This window comes from Lycorma delicatula, chromosome 10 (assembly GCF_047948215.1).
Source record: "Lycorma delicatula isolate Av1 chromosome 10, ASM4794821v1, whole genome shotgun sequence".
In the NCBI taxonomy this organism is placed as follows: Eukaryota; Metazoa; Arthropoda; class Insecta; order Hemiptera; family Fulgoridae; genus Lycorma; species Lycorma delicatula.
The window spans coordinates 122,117,592-122,138,865 of NC_134464.1; the positions used below are offsets into that span (position 1 = coordinate 122,117,592).

Sequence of the window (21,274 nt, forward strand, 5' to 3'; positions counted from 1 at the left end):
ACTTCTACCGATTCTTAACACAGCCTTGTTTCAACAAGACGGAGCAACATCACATACTGCATGAATATCGATGGCAGCTGTACGCCGATTGTTTGGACAACGTGTCACTTCACGAAACGGTGACATTAGATGGCCTCCCAGATCGCCTGATCTCTCAGCTTGCGATTACTTTTTGTGGGGTCACCTTAAAAGCAAAGTGTTCCACAGTAGATCTGCTACAACAGAAGAACTGAAGGCAAATTCCAGTTGAGATGTTACGTCAAACCACGAACAATTTAACGAAGAGACTTCGTGAGTGTTTACGTAGAAGAGGAGGTCACCTGGAAGATGTCATCTTAAAAAAATAAACTAAAATGTATGTATCCTAAAATGGCAACATTTGTACAATTACATGAAATAAAATTCATTTTCTAAAAAAAATTTTTCATTAACATTTAATTTGTAAATTTCCCGTTTGTTTGAATCACCTGTACAATAAAACTTTAAAGATAACTCATGAAAAGAGACATGGTAAAGAAAAATACCACCAAAATTGAAAATGTAGAAAATAAGAGTGATTATAGAGAAATATGATAAGCACAAGCATTTTAGAATGAATAAATATACTATTATATAATTAATATTTCAATTATACGTGAAATTGTTTGTTTTCAATCAAACTGTTTTGTGCACGTCATTATTCTACTGTAAAATCAACTAAATAGCAACATAATGTATTTGAGTACTACACATGAGCAGCTATTCATAACAATAACAAGGAAGACCTATAACAGTCAGCACTTTAGCTGAAAAAAGTATGTATTACACAACTTGTAAGAGATAAAATATCTAATCCCCATTTTTTATTTATTATTTTGATGTATTAAATTGTACAGATTATAAAATCTGAACATATAATTGGTATTTTATTAACACATGAGCTGAAAGTTTTTTCCTCACAAACTACTGTGACTACTAGTCACTGTACTGTACTGTCTGTTGTGTTTGCATTTTATATACAGATGTGTGATAGTAATCGGATGATGTCATCTAGTCAGATAGTACAACAAACCCCACTCGCCCATCCTGCCTAAACTGATAAACATATAGTATAAGATCTTATGGACAGTAGCGAGTCTGAACCTTCTATTCTTCAAGATTCTGGCTCAGAATATAAATAATCAGAAAATAACAATTCAGGTAAGTTTTTAATAAAATATTTTGACACTAACTTATTCACAAACTGTAAGCACTTTGCTTTACAATCCAATATGTTTTGTTATACAATGTGAGTAAAAAGTTTGTAGCTCTAAAATAATTATTTAACTTGTGAATGCGTTAATGCAGTCGACCTCAAAGATTTTCCTGGCTAATGTTAAACAAAATAGGTTAAATTACTACGCAACTGCACTTCAAATGGCAAAATAAACTGCAAAACAGATTCTCATAATGAACAGTATATTAATAAAGATAATAGTTTTACAGTAATATTATTATAACCATAAAAGTAGGCTATATTTCTGTAGACTAGGACAAATTGGCCCCACCCGTTTGTGTCAATGAAGATATGATAAGAGTTTAAAAGAAAAAAGTTTCAATAACATGCTAAAACTATTAATTTTAAAATATTTTTTTATTACACCAGTATTTTGAGCTAGTAACAGCTTTAAAATATTTTGAGCATCTGTGTACTGTCTTTATTATGGAATAAATCAAGTGCTAATGTGTCAATCTTATAAATTAATCTTTATACCCAAACTACTGTATTTTAATTTTACTAAAATTTATTTATTTAAATAAAAATTCTAACAGCCTTTATGTTAACAATTTTTGTTACAGATAATGTAGATTATCTGAATGTGAAGATCCAAAAGCAGCAAAGCGATATAAATGTCAAATAACAGCGTAAGCGAAAATGTAATTCTGATAAAGAGTATTTTACTTAAAGGAAAATTATTGTGATAAAATATTTTTTAATTCACCATGCCTGCATAAATTAAAGTATGGTGAGAAAATTACTGAAGTGCAGAGAAATTCCATGTTCAATGCATTTTACAAAATGAGAAATTTTCAAGCTCAAACTGCTTACATTACTGAAATTTGTCGTCAAACTGTGCCAAAAATGCATTGTCTAAGAGATGGTAGTAGAGGTACTAAACGGAATCTCCATGACAATATAAATTTTTGTAAAAAACATTTTTTAGAAGCATTTCAAATATCTGATGGCTGGTCACATTGCTTCTTTTTTTCCTTGTTTTCCGTCACACTATACGAGAGCTCATAATTCAAATAGACAATTCCAGCCAGACACTGAAAATTCAGTTGATGCATTATGTACACAAAGAACATATTACACTTGTAATATGCTCAGTGGCTTATACGCCACTGAGTGACACAGCACGTTGTCGTGGTGAAGAAGGAAGCCATTGGTCCATTTTTCTGGTCGCTTTCTTCATATGTCGTTTCGTAAACGTTGCAGTACACCCTTATAAAATTCAGAGTTTACAGTTGTTCCCCTTGGAACGAACTCTGATCGCACTATGCCCTCACCATCGAAAAAACAACGAGCATGACCTTGATGTTGAATTTTGACTGATGTGCATTTTTAGGGCAAGGAGATGAACTGGTTTTCTATTGGGAACTCTGCATTTTGGTCTCAGGGTCGTAGCCATAGACCCAACTTTCATCTCCAGTTACAATTTTGGCCATGAAGTCCGGATCTGCATGAAGATGACCCTTCAACTCCGTGCAAATTGACACATGATTTTCCTTCTGTTCATCACTCAGAAGTCTGGGAACAAATTTTGCACTCGCTCGTCTCATTTGCAATTCATTAGTTAAAATGCTTTGAACGGATCTGTACGAGATGTTAAGGTCTTCTGATAGCTCTCGAATAGTCATTTGTCTGTTTGAACGAACCATTGTTTCCACTTTTTGCACATTTTCAACTGTTTTTGAGGTTACTGGACGTCCTGCACGCTGCTCGTCTTCAACAGACTCATTTCCGTTTTTAAATCGGTCATACCACTTGTACACAGTTTTCAAAGTTACCACATTATCGCCGTACACTGACTCTTAACATTTCGTGAGCTTCTTCGGCACTCTTTTGCAACTTAAAACAAAACTTAATGTTAATGCGTTGTTCAAAATCCATGTTGCGTGACTGACACGATAAACACAACCTCACTCTAGCGGCTCTGGCAGCTGACTGGCAAGCTCGAATGTTACAACTTGTCCCTGCCTGTCTCAGTTGATCAAGCTATTGGACAAATTACAACATATGGATGTAGCGTCGGCAGTTGCCGCTATAAAAATTTATTCACCGTATTTTTTGATCACACCTCGTATGTCTGAGATGAACAAGTAGCCTCAAGAGGGTCTCAAGAAAATAGGTTCCTGCATCGTTAAACATTTACAATCATGTTTAGCGATTGTTGCCATTAAAACTGAAACATTAAAGATAGCACTAACTTAGAACTTAACATCGTCCCATCAGCAAGCAAAAAAAAAAGTTTACATTTCATACCACCAGTTCATGGCAGATTAGGACTGGGATACAGCAGAAGGTCCCCTTTTATGTTTAATTACTGATTAGAAGTATTTTATATTTGTTTACGTTAACTTTATTTGATTATAGTACATTATTCTAAAATTTAATATGTAAGTTATTTTTCCTGCAGTGTTGTTACACGTACATGTGTTGCACCACAAGTACATGTGGTGCAACTTAGTTTTACATTAAAGAAAATTCAAATTTAAAAAAATTAACAAGATAAAACCATTAGTTTGGAAATATTTAAAATAAATAACAATATTCCAAAACAATTTTTTTATTTATAGTATCATTTCTTATAAAGGACTATATATCTCAAAACCATGTAAGCATGACTTTCATCACTTTTCCTTTCACTGGCACATATAAACAGCTTCAGGTGAGGATTCAATAACTGTGCAGCTTATAAAGTATGATCTATTAGAAAAATTATTTGAAAACATTTACAAGACAGAAAAAAATCACACAAAAATGGCAGTCTGTCCTCCTAATTCATCCTCTACCCAAAAAAGGAGAAAATATTATTTAAATAAATACAGAGGAATTTCTTTTCTTTTAGTAACTTATATATCAGGGTGGTTTAGAAAGGGAAGATCTTGTGCGGAACAAATAGTTTGTGTAGAATTAATTATCTGAGATAGAATGGTGAAATGCAAGAATTATGCAATTCTTGCAAATTCAAAGAGGTATATGATTCTGCGGGTAGAAATGAGAATAAATGTTTTAACTGAACAATCAATTTCCAATGCCTTTTCTAAAATTAAATTTATTTGGAATTATTAGAGCCATTAAAATAAACAAAAAAAAAAACAAAAAACAAGGTAACAAGATTATTAAATGTGGTAGAAACAATAAGTTTAGGTTACAAGGAGTAGATTGTTTTGCCTTTATTACATTTCATACATTACAAATTTCCACTTTCATATTCCCATGCACAACCTTCTTTGTAAGCTTCTGTGGTGAATTAATTCATCAGTAAAAAAAAGAATTTGTGTTGGGTAAAGTTAACAAAAAACACACAGCTAGTATTTGCCAAAAGAGATTGGACTTTAATTGGAAATAAAACAAATGAACTTATGTTAAAATCATAACCTTAAAACATAAAGAGAAATTATGAAATTAACATAACTTAATGATACTTAAAATATCAGCTGAATCAACATGAACAATGATGTTAAATGCAAAAATACATGAATATACATTTTTTAAATACACAATGTAACAAAGCCTGAAAACAAGAGAACATAAAACACCTTATTTTCAACTATATACGTAGAAAAACAAAACATCAATAAACATAGTATGACTGGAAAACTATTACATTACTGTCATATGCTGTAATATTGAAAAATTAGCAATGAACAGATGTCATTAACGTAGAAAAATAAATTACAATAATTTCAGTATAAAAAAAGAGTTAATTACAATATAATCACATTAAAGTAAGTAATAATATAAATAGAGTTCATTTTGGTAAATAAGCATTCTTGAAAATATAAAATTACAAAGTCCTAAAACATAACTGCACATCATGAGTAATTTGCTTTAGGTTAATTTAGAGAAGTATTATGAATACAGTTCATGAATAGAAAAGGATTAATCTCGGTGATTAACAAGTTACAAGATTAAATTATACAGTTAATTACCATAACAACAAATTGAAATAATTAAGCACGTAAAGTAGGTTGCAGCTGAACAAGGACACAACCTTATATAAGTCACCTGTTGTGACTGCACTTAAGTGAATAAATGGGGTTTTAAACTAAACATGAAATACAAATTTGAATTTTTGTATGATGAACTGAATGTTCCACAAATTTTAATGATAAAAGAACTGTTTAACGTAATAAATAATGAAAATTGAACTTGCCTGTAGCATACAAATATTAGCAAGAGACGAACTCGTGAATGAAGGTAAATGAATACATACAGTAATCCTGGGCGTAGCCTGCAGTGGTGTATCAGGAATACAGGGGTGAGACGTGTTTTAGAGGTTGAGCAGGACGTGGCGTCCCAAATATGTAGCAGCGAGTTTGGAGAAATTCTGCATCGATGAAATGTAATCAGCAGCTCGAGTAGATTCGGCGTCGATAGAATTGGCAGCTTGTAGTGATTGAAACATTTTCCACAGAGACGTAATGTAGAATTTGAAGAAAAACTTAACGAAGAAACGAGGCAAAAACAAATCATAGAGATCGGTGAAATTACGAGACACTGCCGAGTAGAGCTAGAGAATATTTTGACAGAGAAATACTGCAACGTTTATGCGGGTATGAATGCGATGAAAAATATTATCATAAAGTTTGAGAGAGAATGGCCATAGGCGACTGTACAGGAGGAATGTTGGATCTACTCTGCCGAAAAGATGGCGTGAAAGAAAAGAGGGGGAAACCAAACCTAGGTAGTGGACAGGAGAGAGTGTGTGTAAAAAACAAGAGATGTGTGCATGTATTAGTATGGGAACGAATGAATAACGGGTGTGTGAAAAGTAGCCATAAATAATTCGAGAAATGAATACACACGGTCACTAAGGATGACAGAAGCAGACAGTCTGGCCGGCACCAGAAGTGTCAAACACGAGAACAAATAATCAAACAGGTACAAATGACAAGCCCAAAATACGAAACATAGTAAAATTTATCATGCCTGTAACAAACAACATGACCCAACCCTAGCTTTGAATTCATTGGAAATAACAGAACTTTATGCATGGCGTAAACAATATGAATCTTTTTATTTATATATATATAGAATCTTTTTATTTATATATAAAAATAAAAAGATTGATTTAAAAAATCTATCACAAATACAAGTGACAACAAAGTAGATTTTTCATTTAAAAGATTCTTAATTTTTTTAGAGGCTTTTACCTTCGCAAGTAAAAAAAAGTTTTTTTTTACATTTTGGCGGTATATATTTTCAAAAATATCTTTGTAAATTTTCAAGCATAAATTATATTTGCTCAGTTATAACAACTTAAAGTAGTACAGAATTTCAGAGCACAGTGAGAGACCTGGCATCTCAAGTCGCTGCCCTATATTGTTTAAGGTTTGCAACTCTTACACTTTCCAAAACCTTTTTCTATTGCGAACAGAATATATTACAGAATATATACAGAAAATGTAATAGGACTATTTAAATAATTTGAGACATAAATTTCAAAATATTTACTTTATTTTCAAGTGTATTTGTAAAAAATTAAAAACTAATACAGATTTTGAGGTTAATATTGATAACAGGCACAAATATCAGATTATATATTTCTTGTCTGGTTTTAATATTTGAAAACATTACTAAAATGGTTAGACATGTGATGTTAAGTAAACTTTAACACAAAATCAGAATGTGCTTTAGATTCAAGATCAGCGTTATTTGTGAAAATGTATTTGAGAATCTGACTGAGAAAACCATGTTCAGGAAAAACACATGCAACTTAAGATTTTTACAACATGTCTCACTTGTGAACTTTACACACATTTCTATATAGCACTTTTTCTGAACTCGTGGAATTTCTCACCGCCTACAAATTATCATATTGGCATGGTTGCAAGATAAGATATTTTTGGTTCATAAATATCACCTGCATATTATAACTAGAATAATATATAAATCTAATTTTTTTTTAATGTAGTAATACAAATTAAAAAATTCTATTCAAGTAGTTTGTAGCCTTGACCGGCCTCTGTGGCTTGGGGTGGTAGTGTCTTGGCCTTTCATCTGGATTCCTGGGTTTGAAACCCAATCAGGCGTAATATTTTTCACACGTTACACAAAATTGCCATTTCATCTCATCCTCTGATGCAATACCTAACAATGGTCCTACAGGTTAAAATCACTATAAGCCAAAAAATAGTTTTTTTTATTCCATTCTAATGTATTTTATTTGTTGATGTTTACCTGTTCGATTTTTAATCGAAAAGGTAAACATTACATACAAAAGGTAAATCGATTTTTAATGCAAAACTGCTCGATTTTTAATTTCAGATAATACTTCAATAATTATCCCTTACACCACTGACTACCTACCATTATCACGTTTAGCGATACCTTGACTGATCAGTTTTCCTTACCTTTTTGTGTTGGTCAAAAAACTTAATAGTATTATTTTTACTCAATAAATATATATATCAATTAGATATAAAATTAATTGCACATTTTTATTACTTTTTTAATATATTTTTTTTTAAATTGTCTTCGAGGCGTACAAGGTAGAAACCTCCTTGCAAAGTTGTAATATATACAAAAATGAGATAACGTTAAATTAAAAACATTATATAAATTTGGTTATACTTGTTTTAGTTTATGCATATTTTACACTTTTTTAAAGGTCACGATTTTCTAATATGATATCATTAAGATGTCTTTTTACGATGTAACTCTCGTTAAAAGATTTTTTAAAAAGATTACAAACATTAATTTTTTTCTTTAGTGTGGATATTAATGTGTTTTTTTAAATCATAGATGCGACTAAAAGACTTTTGACAAAATTTACATACATAATTTCTCTCTTTGGTGTGTAAATTAATATGCAACCTTAAACTTGAACGATGATTAAAAACCTTTTGGCAGAAATTACAAACATATTCTCTTTCTTTTGTATGAATATTCAAATGTGATTTCAAAGTAGAACTTTGATTAAAGGACTTCTGACAAAAGTTACAAATGTAACTTTTTTCTTTTGAATGGATATTAAGATGTCTCTTTAAATGGTTTTTACAATTAAATGATTTTTGACAAAAGTTACAAATAAAATTATCCTCCTTAGTATGAATATTTAAATGTACTTTTAAAGTATAATTTTCATTAAAAGATTTCTGACAAAAGTTACAAACATAATTTTTCTCGTTTTTATGAGTCTTAAAATGTCTCTCTAAATCATATTTACGATTATATGACTTTTGACAGAGGTTACAAACATGATTTTTCTCTTTGGTGTGTAAATTAATATGAACCTTTAAATTAGAATAACAGTTAAAAATCTTTTGACAGAAGTTACAAACATAATTTTTCTCCTTAGTATGAATATTTAAATGCATTTTTAAATCAGAACTTTGTTTAAAAGACTTCTGACAAAAATTACAAACATAATTTTTGTCATCTGAATCAATAATAAGATGTCTGATTAAACCGCTTCTGAAATTAAATGACTTCTGACAAAAGTCGCAAATATAATTTTTCTCCTTAGTATGAATATTTAAATGTACTTTTAATGTAGAACTTAGATTAAATGACTTCAGACAAATGTTACAAACATAATTTTTCTCTTTTGAATGAATAATAAGATGTCTCTTTAAACCGCTTTTGAAATTAAATGACTTTTGACAAAAGTTACAAATATAATTTTTCTTGGTACTTCCCTTGATGATTTCTTCATCAATAGTAACCTGTAAAAATTAAAAATAACTAATAATTAAAAGATAATTATGAATTAATGTAATATATCAATTACAACATTAAGTGTTATATCTTGTAAAAAGCCACTAATAAACTATAAGCAACTAAATATACTATATTCATAATCAACATGGTTTTGAATATTAATCATCATTAAAATAAGGAACTTTACATCTCTTGTAGTATGTTTATACACTTGGCTGAAATTATTATCATATCCTTATTTTAAGAAAACCAGCAAAACTATTTAGCAAATTATAACAGCACATAAATATATTTATTAGTTCTATATCCATGTTGATCAGATTTACAAACCCACATATTTTTAAATATGTACATTTTCCATACATATGTACATGTACATTTTCTGGTCTAAAGGTATCCAAAACTAATGGTTTATATTTAGTCATTGTAATTTCTTAAATGTACGCTCAAATGACAGGATATCTCCAAGATTTGTTCAGTATTCTCTTTCAGCTGAATATGCATGTGCAGACATGCTGACTCCAATCCAATTATAATCAGTTAAGGTGTGGACCCCTTAATAAAAAGTTTAGTATGCGTTTTGGTCAGTGGCGTTTCACTTGGTTACACATGTTCAACGCCTTGACGCAGTCTCCTACATCCAAGATTATTCATATTCCAAGGAACACAGATATGTTATCCGTGTTCCTTGGAATCAGTCCTTTTAACCTTGGAACGTCAGCGAGACGTTCTCACTGACATCATCATGGGTTCAGCTACAGGGCTGAACAAACACCAATACTTATCAGCAACAATTAATTCATTATTACCTCAAGGAAGGTTTGACTTGCGTATTCACGGCTTAGTTTACAATTCCTTTCTTAAATAAGGTTTTTTACAGATCTTTAAATTTTCTAACCATTTTTGTTATAGTTTTTACTTTTTTAATTTTTTTCTATTAGAATTTAATATAAGTAGAACATAGGAATATTGAATATAATAAGCTCTTCATTGAAAATCACCCCAGCAATAACATCAAAAAGGGTAAGTTCATCTCCTGATTGTATTTTTTCAATGTTTATTTTAGTATTAATACTAAACAATTTTAATACATAACTCCACATAATCACATATACACTGTTTTGAAACTAATAAAAAATTAAATTTAAAAAATCTGTCACATAATGAGAATAGTTCTTATTTTTATATCACATAAGCATGTACATGATTTCAATTTCTTTGAAAATATTCCTTTATGTTAATTGATTTATCACTTTTACATATTTTTCTTTGAATTCATAAAATGCTTTTTTTTATAAAATCATTTTTTGTAATCATTTCTTATAAAAATATATAAGATTATTTCCTTGTTAACATTCCTGATTATTTCAACTTCTTTTTTTAGAAATATGATGACAATTCTGAGCTCCCAGGCCCTTCAGGAATAAATAAAAGAAACCTGTCCATTACCGCACAAGAAAAAATCTTGTAATCAGAAGAAGTGTTTAATTTCCTAATGAATTCAGGTATCAAAGATAACAGGTGATAAGGGCCATGTAGAAAAGGTAGAGTAAAACACCTGCTCCAGGATTATTTAGATGTAGGGCACAGTGTATAAACGAATAATTTTTATAATAGTGTACCTCTGATGAATTGTTGGGAAGAAAACTTTAAATAACGGGGACCCTGAAGCCAAACCGTAAAGGAAATCCAGTTCATATTAATAAAAAAATTTCAAGGAGAGAAACTGAGCAAGGTTACACCAAAAAAGCTATCTGTGTATTTAAGTGGTTCGACAATGCCAGATAATAATGATTTCTTTTCAACACAGTACACAAATAACAACAGTCAAAATCAGATCTGGAAAACAAAAAGCTAAGCCCAAGGCTATCGCAAAATATAACAAAGTATGGACAGAATTGATCAAGCAGATCAACTCGTGGCTTACTAGTCCCTGGAAAGAAAAACTTTGTGATGGTATGCAAAAGTTGCTATTCATGTGATTATGAATAACGCATATCTACTGTATAAAACATATAGGCCTAACAAGAAAATGACATTGTTAAAATTTTGGGACGTTTTAATGAAAAATTAATTTACATTAACCAACAGAAAATAAAGCCAGAAACAGCAGTTTTAGAGGGACTGGCAAGACCCAAATTCATATTCCACAGAAAATAAAAAAGAATGAATCTGATAGAAAACCACAGAGAATCCCAATGTTATTGTTCGTTGTGTCCTTCGCAATCAGCTTTTTGTTTTGAAATCTCCTTATTTGAAATCTACTATATGTAAACTAGCCTAATTGGCTAGTTTACATTTAATTAAAATTTCTTATTGTTATTATTTCCATTTTAGTATTGTATTATATTTACTACTGTTTATGTTATTCCTTTGGACTGCTTTTTCAGTACTGTGCTGTATTATAATTGCATTTGATAAAATATTAATACTGTTTGATTATAATAAAATTAATAACAATCAATTCTGATATTTGTGTTTTTAATTTACATCTCACCCAGTATAACAATTTACACTCAGTTTTGTCTATAAAATTCATATCTAATATGCTTTTATTACTGTAGATTGTGCAGTATGAATAAAACAAATGAAAATATAACAATAATTTATATTTAATAAACAGGCCTATTATTTTGATAAAGAATATAAATTATTTCAATGCAATAAATATTATTTACAAATAATAGCAGACTATATAACAGAAGAAAGGATGATGTTAGGTCTGTATTCTGTGGCGGGCAACTTCACTACGGTGTCTTAAATATTTCGTCATTTTCTGGCCAAAAAAGCATTACTAAATTTAAAAAAAACCAATATTAGCATTGATAAAGGTCTGAAAGAAGTGAATTTAAAAAAAAAGAGCCACATTGATCGGTTTCTTGATACCCCATTAGCACTGAACGGACGTGTTAATGGAGACTGAAGCTTGGTTTCACAAATTGGAAATCATCCAAACATTTCAGTTAGTGACAGAGACTTAGAGTCTCTGTCACTAACTGAGACTTAGAGTCTCTGTCACTAACTGAAGATGTTTAGTATGTATCGGGGTCTGTTTTAAATTGCTTAACAAATTTTTAATAAATATTCAAATACAATAACCAAATGCAATTAACAACAAATCACCCAAAGCTTATTAAAATGTTAATTCGATGAACAAGATAAAAATGCACACATTTTAGTTATCACTGAAGTTTCAAAACAACACTTTTGCTCTCACACATTGACCATTTATTATTCACACACCTTAGTTAAGTATGAATTAATTAAACAGAACTAAATAGAATTAAAAAAAAAAATTCTTAAACACTTACATGACCTGGATCAAATCTGATCTGTTCTTCTGTGTTCACCGTGTGTAAATGCTTATCATTTATTTGAAGTTCATTCGTTTTCATATTAAAATTAAACGGTGTTGAAACTTCATTATTCAATGAGATCTCAGATTCCTTGAAAAATGTGAAAATTATATACAGTTAATAATTTTTTTTTTTTTATTCTGATAAACTTAATAATACCATTATATAAAAATCACACATCACAAAATAAATTAATAATAGAAACATGCATGCAATTGCGCACACGCACGATTCTGCTGGAACTTTCAAAACCTATTCTATTCTAGTTTGATTCTACATTTATTTATGTATGTATGTTCTTTTTAATTATGTAATGTATATGTTTGTAATATGTACGTTTCTTTTTAAATTTACTGAAATATTTTATTTTTTTTTTTACTTAGAATGTTACCCATTAAAAAATAGAATGATTAGTTCAATATATATGATAAAACCTTTCTAAATTATCCAGATTTTGCCTTGCAAAGGTCCATCTGGATAATTGGGTTCCACTGTATGAAAAATCTAAACCCTTACCTCGTCATTTTCAACTTTTAAATTTTCTGATTTAACTAAATTGGTCTCTTCAATTGCTAAAGGATCTTTTGGAATATCATCATTAATAACATCAAGCGGTTCCTCTTTAAGTTGTACTAAATCTTTTTGCTGCAACACAAAAACAAAAAATGAATCTTTTTGCTGCAACACAAAAACAAAAAATGAATGCTACAAAGTAATTATGTTTATGATTTTTGGATAATTTATGTTACAAAGATAAATTGTATTTCCAATTCACTTACCACATATATTAACAGTACAGCCATAGTTAAATTATTACTATTATTAGGTGACTAATGTGTCAGGTTTTGTATAGGAAAACCTAGAAAATGTTTCTTTTGCTTAATGTTATCCAAATTTAAAAATACTGCTATTCACCTCAAATTTTTCTACAAATTGTTATCTTTTACAATCAAATAAGCTGTTAAACTGTCGCGGTAATTCTCTTGATTTAATCTTACTGACATTAGTGTTAATATTGCTTATGATGAAATTTTTTATCACGATAAATATCATTTACCTTTAGAGATAACATTACCTAAGATTTTGAATTCTACTCTTACATCGGATAAATACATGCCAGACAATAAAAATATTAATTTTGTAAGATTCAGGATTTACTAAAAGAAAGTTTGATTCCAAATAATAGTTATTTATTGGTGGTGACATTCAGATATCAATAATTATTGTCCTATCAGCAAATGGAATGTTTTTGCCAAACTCTTAGATAAGTTAAGTTTGTATGAAAATTAGATCTTGCGTACAGAAATTTATAGTTCTAAAAGAAATGGTTTTTTACAAAGTAAATCTACGCAAATAGAATTTATGTGCACATATGGAAGATATTGTTGATGCGCTAAATGATCTTATATTCATGCAATCTATAAAGATTTTCATTATGCGTTTGATATAGTTAATATAAAATTAATTAGAAAACTTGCAGCGTGTGGATTTAATAATAAATTATTGTCTTAGATACATTCATTTTGTACAAACAGAATTCTCTGAGTTAAAATTGATAATTTCATTTCTAAGCCTATTTATGTTAGATCTGGAGTAAGACAAGGCATGCATTTGGCTTCAACAAATTTCCTACTATTTATAAATGAGTTTAGTCTTGGATGCTGGTTATAAGTCGGTTAAGTGGACTGTATAATAAAATACACATTTTGAATGAAACTGACACTGATTGACATTTTGATTGTATAGACTGACACTATTGTACACCATTACACAAAAGAAACTGTGATTATAACCAATGATGTTATGTCCACTACATGAATCCAACTCAACTACACTGAGCGAGCAACACACATAAACAAGGGAGGGGGAGAACGCCCACCACACCACACACATAAGAAAAATATCTAACAAATTTAATTATAAGCTATTTGCAATTTTTTTATTATTTGCGGATGATATGAAATTGTTTAAGCTTATTACAAATCTAGCTGATATTCAGTTACTTCAAATCGACTTGAGCTCTGTGTATAGAGATAGAAGCAGGAGCTACTATTGGGAGTAATAATGATGATGATATTAAACATGCCCGACTAGTATGGATTTGTTGAGCTGAATTATGCGTTGAACAGAATGGCGGTCACATTAAACAACTGCTTTGAAGAAACGTTGGCAAATTTAGCAAGTTTTCAATAATTTTTAGAAAAAAACCAAAAAATATGTGGTTTTTATTTTTTGAAATCTATTTTTTATTCTTTTTTTCTGTTATTGATAAGTTTTCTATTTGTTTTCATTTACATTATGTTGTCCAAACATTGCTGAAAATTGTTCTATTTAACATCAAATCACTTTCCCAATCAAGACTGTGTGTTTTGTTTCTAATTAAAGTTGAACTTTTCAGATTTGTATTTAAATTTAATAGACATTATTTACATAAATTTTCTCAGACGCAAATTCTCTGCAAAGTTAACTAGAAATCTTTCTTTATTTATTGGTAAATTAACAAAGTTATTTTATTCCAAACCTAAAACAAGTGTACTTTCTGATAAAAATGTTTCATGTTTTACCGCATTCTTCTTAAAAACTAAGTGAAAGAGAGGTGTATTACAATTACCTAATTTCTTACATCAAACACCATAAGGAAGCACAAAAATTTTTGTACAGTTTAATTTCACAAAGGAAGCAGAAAGTACAGCAAAATGTTTGTGAGGCAAATCTCACAAATGAACAGTTTTGTGACCTATGTTTTTATGAACTTTTTTCATATTTTTGGCGATATAATCATCTTCCAAGAGATTGCTGTGCAATTTGTAATCACCTTGCGTATTAAGTGATTTATTTTTAAATGATTTTAGTGATAATACTAATTTGGCACCGATTCTGATGAAAACTCTGAATACGGATCAAAATTTGACAAACCAGATATAAATGAAAGGACAAACAATTAGAGTGATTCAGAGGAAAGTTATGATAGAAATATGAATTTGTCTGATTCTGTTGGTAATTCAGCTGATATAAGTAATGGCAGCAATACTCAAGATTTATTGTATTCCTGATCAAATAGAGTATTTTGAAGTAGACAAGTATGCATCATTGGAGCCTCCAACGCTCCAATGTTTTCAACAATGCACTAGACAATGATAACAGTGAGACAATTAATCTAATCTAACTGCAGTTAATAACTTATATATAAGATGACATTTTATGGGGACCTGCTGCTGAAAACCAGTTATTTTTCCAAATGCCTTTTCATTGTTAGTTAATGATGAAATAACAGCAAAAGTACAGACGCAAACCCCCAAGAATAGTGTAATACACTTTCATCAATTATACCATTTACAATTTATTAGTCAACAAAACAAATTGTTATGCAGACCAAAAGATTCAATACAACCAATATAAATAAAATGAAAATTTCTTTGGGATAATTTTTTGGATGGGTCTTGATAAAAAGGTCTGTTATATTCTACAAGTCTGTTATATTCTAACCAGGATAGTAAGCTAATGCCTCACAACAGATTCGAGATTCTTCTGAGAGTACTTCATGGTTCAAATAATGAGAATGCACCAGAAGGTGACAGACTGTACAAAGTTCAACAACTCATTGACTAGCTTCTCCCAAACATTCAAAATGTAATGAATTCCCAGGAAGAGATGTGAAAATAATTCCTTTCACAGTACAGCTTGTTTTAATCAATACAAGCAAAAGACATCACCATGGGGTGAAACTTTTCAAATTATGCCTTGTCTGTAGCTACACATGGAATCTCATGATAAATGCTGGAAAAGAAGCAATTTCAGGCAAAGGGAATGCAGAAAATTATGTGTTGAAGCTTGCTAGACCATTACTTGAGCTGGAGGAACAATTTATCGTTAACAATTTTTACATAAGTGTATTGTTGGCTTCTCAGGTACTTGACTGATGTACACATGTTGGTACCTTAAGGGTCAATGAAAATGCTAAATCCAAAACAAGTAACAGACCAAACTGAAAAAAGGTAAAGTAGTTACAGTCCAATGTTCAATAGCAAGCCGGCCTCTGTGGAGTGAGTGGTAGCATCTCGGCCTTTCATCCAGAGGTCCCGGGTTCAAATCCCGTCAAGCATGGTATTTTCATACACAATATAAATCATTCATCTCATACTCTGAAGTAATGCCTAACAGTAGACCCGGAGGTTAAAAAAGAAAAAAAATATATATATATATATAGTTTTGAAATGGAAAAAAACAGGGATAACACATCCCTGTTATGATTTCAACATGACAAAGATGAAACAGTAACAAAACAGAAGAGAGGGTTCATTTCCTACAGATGTTTGATCATGGTGTACAGGTAACTGGATCAGTCAAGTTGGATGTACAAAAGACTGCATCAGTACCTAGGCTGATCAATGAAGAGCTAAGAAGTCAACAGCAAGACGGAGGTGCAGTGGCTGCTGTAAAGTAAAGAGGCAAAGATAAAAAAAGCTCAGCAAAAACTGTCAGTGTGACAACAAAGTGTTCTGTGTGCGATGCCTTCTTTCGTCTTGACTGCTTCAGCACAGCACACTCACACTCAAGTTTTGTGAAATGAGATGACTAATTTTGTTATCTCATAAACCTTTGATAGAAACTTCATTATCATGATTTTTCATGATCAATGGTTGCTTCTATTAGCACCATTATTGGTTATGTACATTATAACACGAATCTACTGTTGTCAGTTTTAAACTGTTCATTCTTTGGTTCATTAAGTTTCCTTCCCTGTGTTGTGTTTTTCTAAAATGCCTTGATGGAATGGGTTACTGTAGTGAAAGATTTTTTGTTTTCTGGAATCCTTTCCATTTTCTTTTTTCCTGGGCACACAACAAAGTGTAATTTTCATTCCCTGTTAGGAAATTCATATAGTATGTAAATAAATATTAAAAACCCAAAAGTAAAATAAAACCAGCAGTAGATCTCGACTGTTCCTCGTATTGATTCAGATGTGTGTGTTAGAGAACACTGCATCAAAAGTTAGATGACTTCATTGCTACGTAAGTGTAGATCATTTGGTTTGTCTTCCAAAGTCATCTCACCATTTTCCACAGGGTTTGAATAAAATGCACCTGTAGCAAGACAGATGAATGAATGATAAACTACATCTAGCATTCTAACAGCGGTGGATCAAGTGTATGAATAAGCAACACTGCCGTACTCCAAGCAGGAATGGACTAGAACACAGTAGAAGCGCAACATGCATACTCAATCAACTCCCCATTGAGTATTAGATAAAACTCTCTCTGCATGTCTATCATTTTTTTAAATTCTACTTTCAGCTCCTTTAAATATATTACACGCATTAGTCATTGGTCAAACCACATTCCTAAAAATCTAACCTCTGTATATATTTCAACTGGTTCACCATGCAAACAGTTGAGAGTCAGTATTTTTCCTCAAACATGAAAAGCAGATGTATTTCATCTTCTCCAGAGAAAACGCAAATCCAGTCATTTTACGCCACGATTCTAAATGGGTTATTTTATTTTAAGAGCAGTCTCTCACTAGTACCCATTGGGTTGGTCTAGTGATGAACATGTCTTCCCAATTCAGCTGATTTGGGACAGCTCCAGCATTCAAGCCCTAGTAAAGGCAGTTACTTTTATACAGATTTGAATACTAGATCATGGATACGAGTGTTCTTTGGTGGTTGGGTTTCAATTAACCGCACAACTCAGGAATGGTCAAACTGAGACTACCCACTTCATTTACCCTCATACATATCATCCTCTGAAGTAATACCTGTACAGTAATTCCCAGAGGCTAAACAGGAAAAGAAAGTCTCTCGCTAATAGATAAAAAGTTCTAGATGCTATGTAAACTGAAAAATCATCAACAAATAAAGAACACATGACTAGTTTTCATACTTTTTGTTTTAATATTTATAGCTACGGCAAATAAAAGTAACACTTCGGACACTTCCCTGTAGTATTCAGTTTTCTAGTGTGAAACTTTCGGATATCATATTTCAACTCAAAAGGGCTGACTACTGATGAAACCACTGATAAATTCAAGATTTCCTTGTATACTTCATTCACACAATGTATTTAGGATTCCTCTCCTCCAAGCCATGTCATACTTCTTTTGGACATCAAAAAATACAGCAACCAGGTGATGGCAAAGTAGAAAGATGTTTTGAATAACAGATTCCTGGGCAACTAAATGATCGATAGCTACCTTGCCGGAAACTACATTGTTCAGGGGCAATTAGGGTGTTTATCTCAAGGTACCAGACTAGATGTTGGTTTATTGTTCATCAACTTGCACAGGGTACTGGTCAAGGATATAAGATGGCAACCTGAAAAACAAAATTTATCTTTACCAGGTTTTAGTACAGGAATCACCAATGCTTCTGATCAAGAAGTGGGAAACACCTGGTCAGAGAATATTTTATTGTAAATAGACAAATAGTAAACAGGAGGTTAGATAAGTTATACTAAACATGATATTACCATTTGCAGTGGAAGTATCATGAAAAATATTCAAGGCATACCTCAGGTATTGAAAAGAAAAAGGACATTTAACACATTATGCGATTCTCCGATAATAAAAGGCACACTTTTTACCTGCAACTTATACCTCATAAACTCAGGACAGTATGATGATGTTAAGTGAAACTGACCTAAAAGAGTAATTAAAAATGTCACCACATCAATTGATGCTATAACGAGGATGCCATTGCTTTTCAGTTCAACAGTGGTGACTGTCCTGACCCACACATGGCCTATACTTTTCTCCAAACAACAATGATTGAGTTGTCCGAAAAATGGTATTGACATAATTTAGCCATGATTTCTATTTAGCACACTGCAACATTCGATAGCGCACAGCTTTCACACTGTGGTAGGCGCAAAGCACTTCTATCATAGGCCATGATTGAAATTACATAAAGCCCTGCAACGATCCTTTAATGCACTTCTGCATTCTTTGTTCCACCAATTTCTGTTCTTCTACCATCTGGAAAGTCAAGGCACCTGCTATTATATTCACTTGCACTGTCAAATATCAGGTGTGCAAAATTGGAAAGTTGGTGGATCGCATCACCACTTCAACTGAAATGGCTAATTGTATCTTTGTATCCGATCCAGTCTGCTTACCCAACCACCCATCTGAGGCAAATCCTTACTATCAACCAAGATAACAACCAGTCTGTGATCGCTTCCAAAAATGTTTTTGGAAACATGCCGTTTACGACAGTAAGAATGCTGAACACGACAGATCGATGCACGAATGTGTACCTATTTGCAGAATGCAATCACAGTTTGGTGCCAATTAATGACATAAGAGTATTTAGTAGCTCCAAGCTAAAATTTTGATGCTGTACAAATATCAGGAAATACAATTTTAAAAGATGCACAAATATCTTCACACGAATTTAAGGATAACTTATTTTATACAACATTGAGAACCCACTTAATCTAGGCCTTAGAAACATAGTCTTTTTAAGAAAAAAAAGTAACTTTGTTGTCATTTTGTGTATATGAAATCTAAGATTCAAATATATAATTTGCTGCTGAAATGCTATAACTCTGATCAGAAGATCCAGGCAAAGGACACACAGATGTATCACGACCACTGTTCTCACAACAGATGATCAAAATTTTAGTCCACCGAGTTGAAGTACCACTGGGAGATAAAAATGTTTTCAGTGAAGGCTGGAATTCCTTATCTTAATTATTTCATTATACTGCTTTTCTTTATTGTGCGAAGACAATGCCTTTTGGCCCATATTGCCCAGTCCGAAGATGTTTTTTACACACATTGCAGAAAGCATGATACATATGTCTACCTCTTCTCAACCGACTGAATTCTAGGTGTAAGTTTATATCTAACCACTGTTGATTAAATAGTCTTTTAAGATAAAATTTATAAGCAATTAATAACCAAAACACAAAAAAATTTCAGGGTGGTTTGGGAGAAATTCAAGAAAACAACATATAAATTTTTCAATAACTTTTTGTTAAAATTTCACTGCTGAAAAAATTAACTGCAATTTGGAATATTCCACCTTTAATATAAAGGATAATTGGGGTATGAAAGTAAGAGAACAGAACATGTTAATGGTTGCTTGAAGCATGTAGTTGCAATGTGCTGGGCGATGGGATCACCACTTCCCAATGCCAGGAAAGTATATCAAATATATTTTGGCATAACTAAAAATTAAATTAAAATTTAAATAAAATTAAGATTGTGTTAATTATCAATAGATAATTAACACAATCTTAATTTGGTAACAAAAATCCAATTCTCTGAAATTTTTTCCTGATATTTTTCTAAAAATTCTTGAGTATTCCTGACTAATTTTATATTTCCTGCCTGTGGGAAGCATGTATAAGTTATCTTACATCATGTTTTTTAGAATTAAATTCTCTACAAGTTTTGTTTCAAAGTTTTTTGTGTTAACTAACTATTGTATGTCAAACATAAAAAAAAAGTTTTTTTTTTACCAGAATTTATTGATTTTCACTGTAGATTTCTCAAAAGCTACTGAAGATACAATTCTAGAACCGATTTTATTTGATTTTTCAGATGATTTCAAAAGAAATCTTTAATGTTTTTATCTAAGTTTTATTGGTTGTATTTACATTAATTCACTCAAAATTAAATCTCTACAAGTTTTGTTACTAAATATTCTGCATTTATAAGTCATTTAACAAAGCTTTACTACAAACGTAAAAAAAACTTGTTTTTCAACACCAAATTTTGTGTCTGAATCTTAAAAAGTAATGGAGTTGCAGTTCTCGGACTTATTTTACATTTCCAATTCCCCAGCTGAAATTACTTAAGAAACCAGCAACTTTACTCCTTATTTAGGGTCCTAAAAATTACAGTAGCGCTTCTTTTTATTAGAAGAGCTGAAATCCAAGTGAAATCTTTCCCTAGCCGTAACTCGAAAACAAAATGTCTCCAAACCTATGTTTATATGAATCTTTTTTCATTATTTTCACCATTAGAATATGTCCTGAAAGTTTCTCCATTTCTTCCTGGGACA

At 31.1% G+C, this 21,274-nt stretch overlaps 1 protein-coding gene and 1 long non-coding RNA gene across 5 annotated transcripts in view; one reads left to right on the forward strand and one right to left on the reverse strand.

Moving 5' to 3' along the window:
• Positions 1-1,015: 1,015 nt before the first annotated feature.
• On the forward strand, positions 1,016-11,388 carry LOC142331151 (uncharacterized). The gene is made up of 3 exons (XR_012757900.1): positions 1,016-1,179; positions 1,819-1,896; positions 10,296-11,388. It is a non-coding gene; the product is annotated as an uncharacterized LOC142331151 (long non-coding RNA).
• The window catches only part of LOC142331150 (low-density lipoprotein receptor-related protein 5-like), a 35,101-nt gene continuing 20,223 nt past the window's right edge, over positions 6,397-21,274 (reverse strand). For 2 of the 4 annotated variants that reach the window (XM_075376856.1, XM_075376855.1), the window contains exons 3-5: positions 12,784-12,912; positions 12,223-12,357; positions 6,397-8,916 (exon numbers count right to left, since the gene is read on the reverse strand). In XM_075376856.1, the coding sequence (XP_075232971.1) occupies positions 7,945-8,916; positions 12,223-12,357; positions 12,784-12,912 (1,236 nt within the window). In that variant the 3' untranslated portion in view covers positions 6,397-7,944. Of the gene's footprint in view, positions 8,917-12,222; positions 12,358-12,783; positions 12,913-18,179; positions 18,581-21,274 lie in introns of those variants that run through there. The other 2 variants (XR_012757899.1, XM_075376858.1) reach the window with 2 other exon arrangements.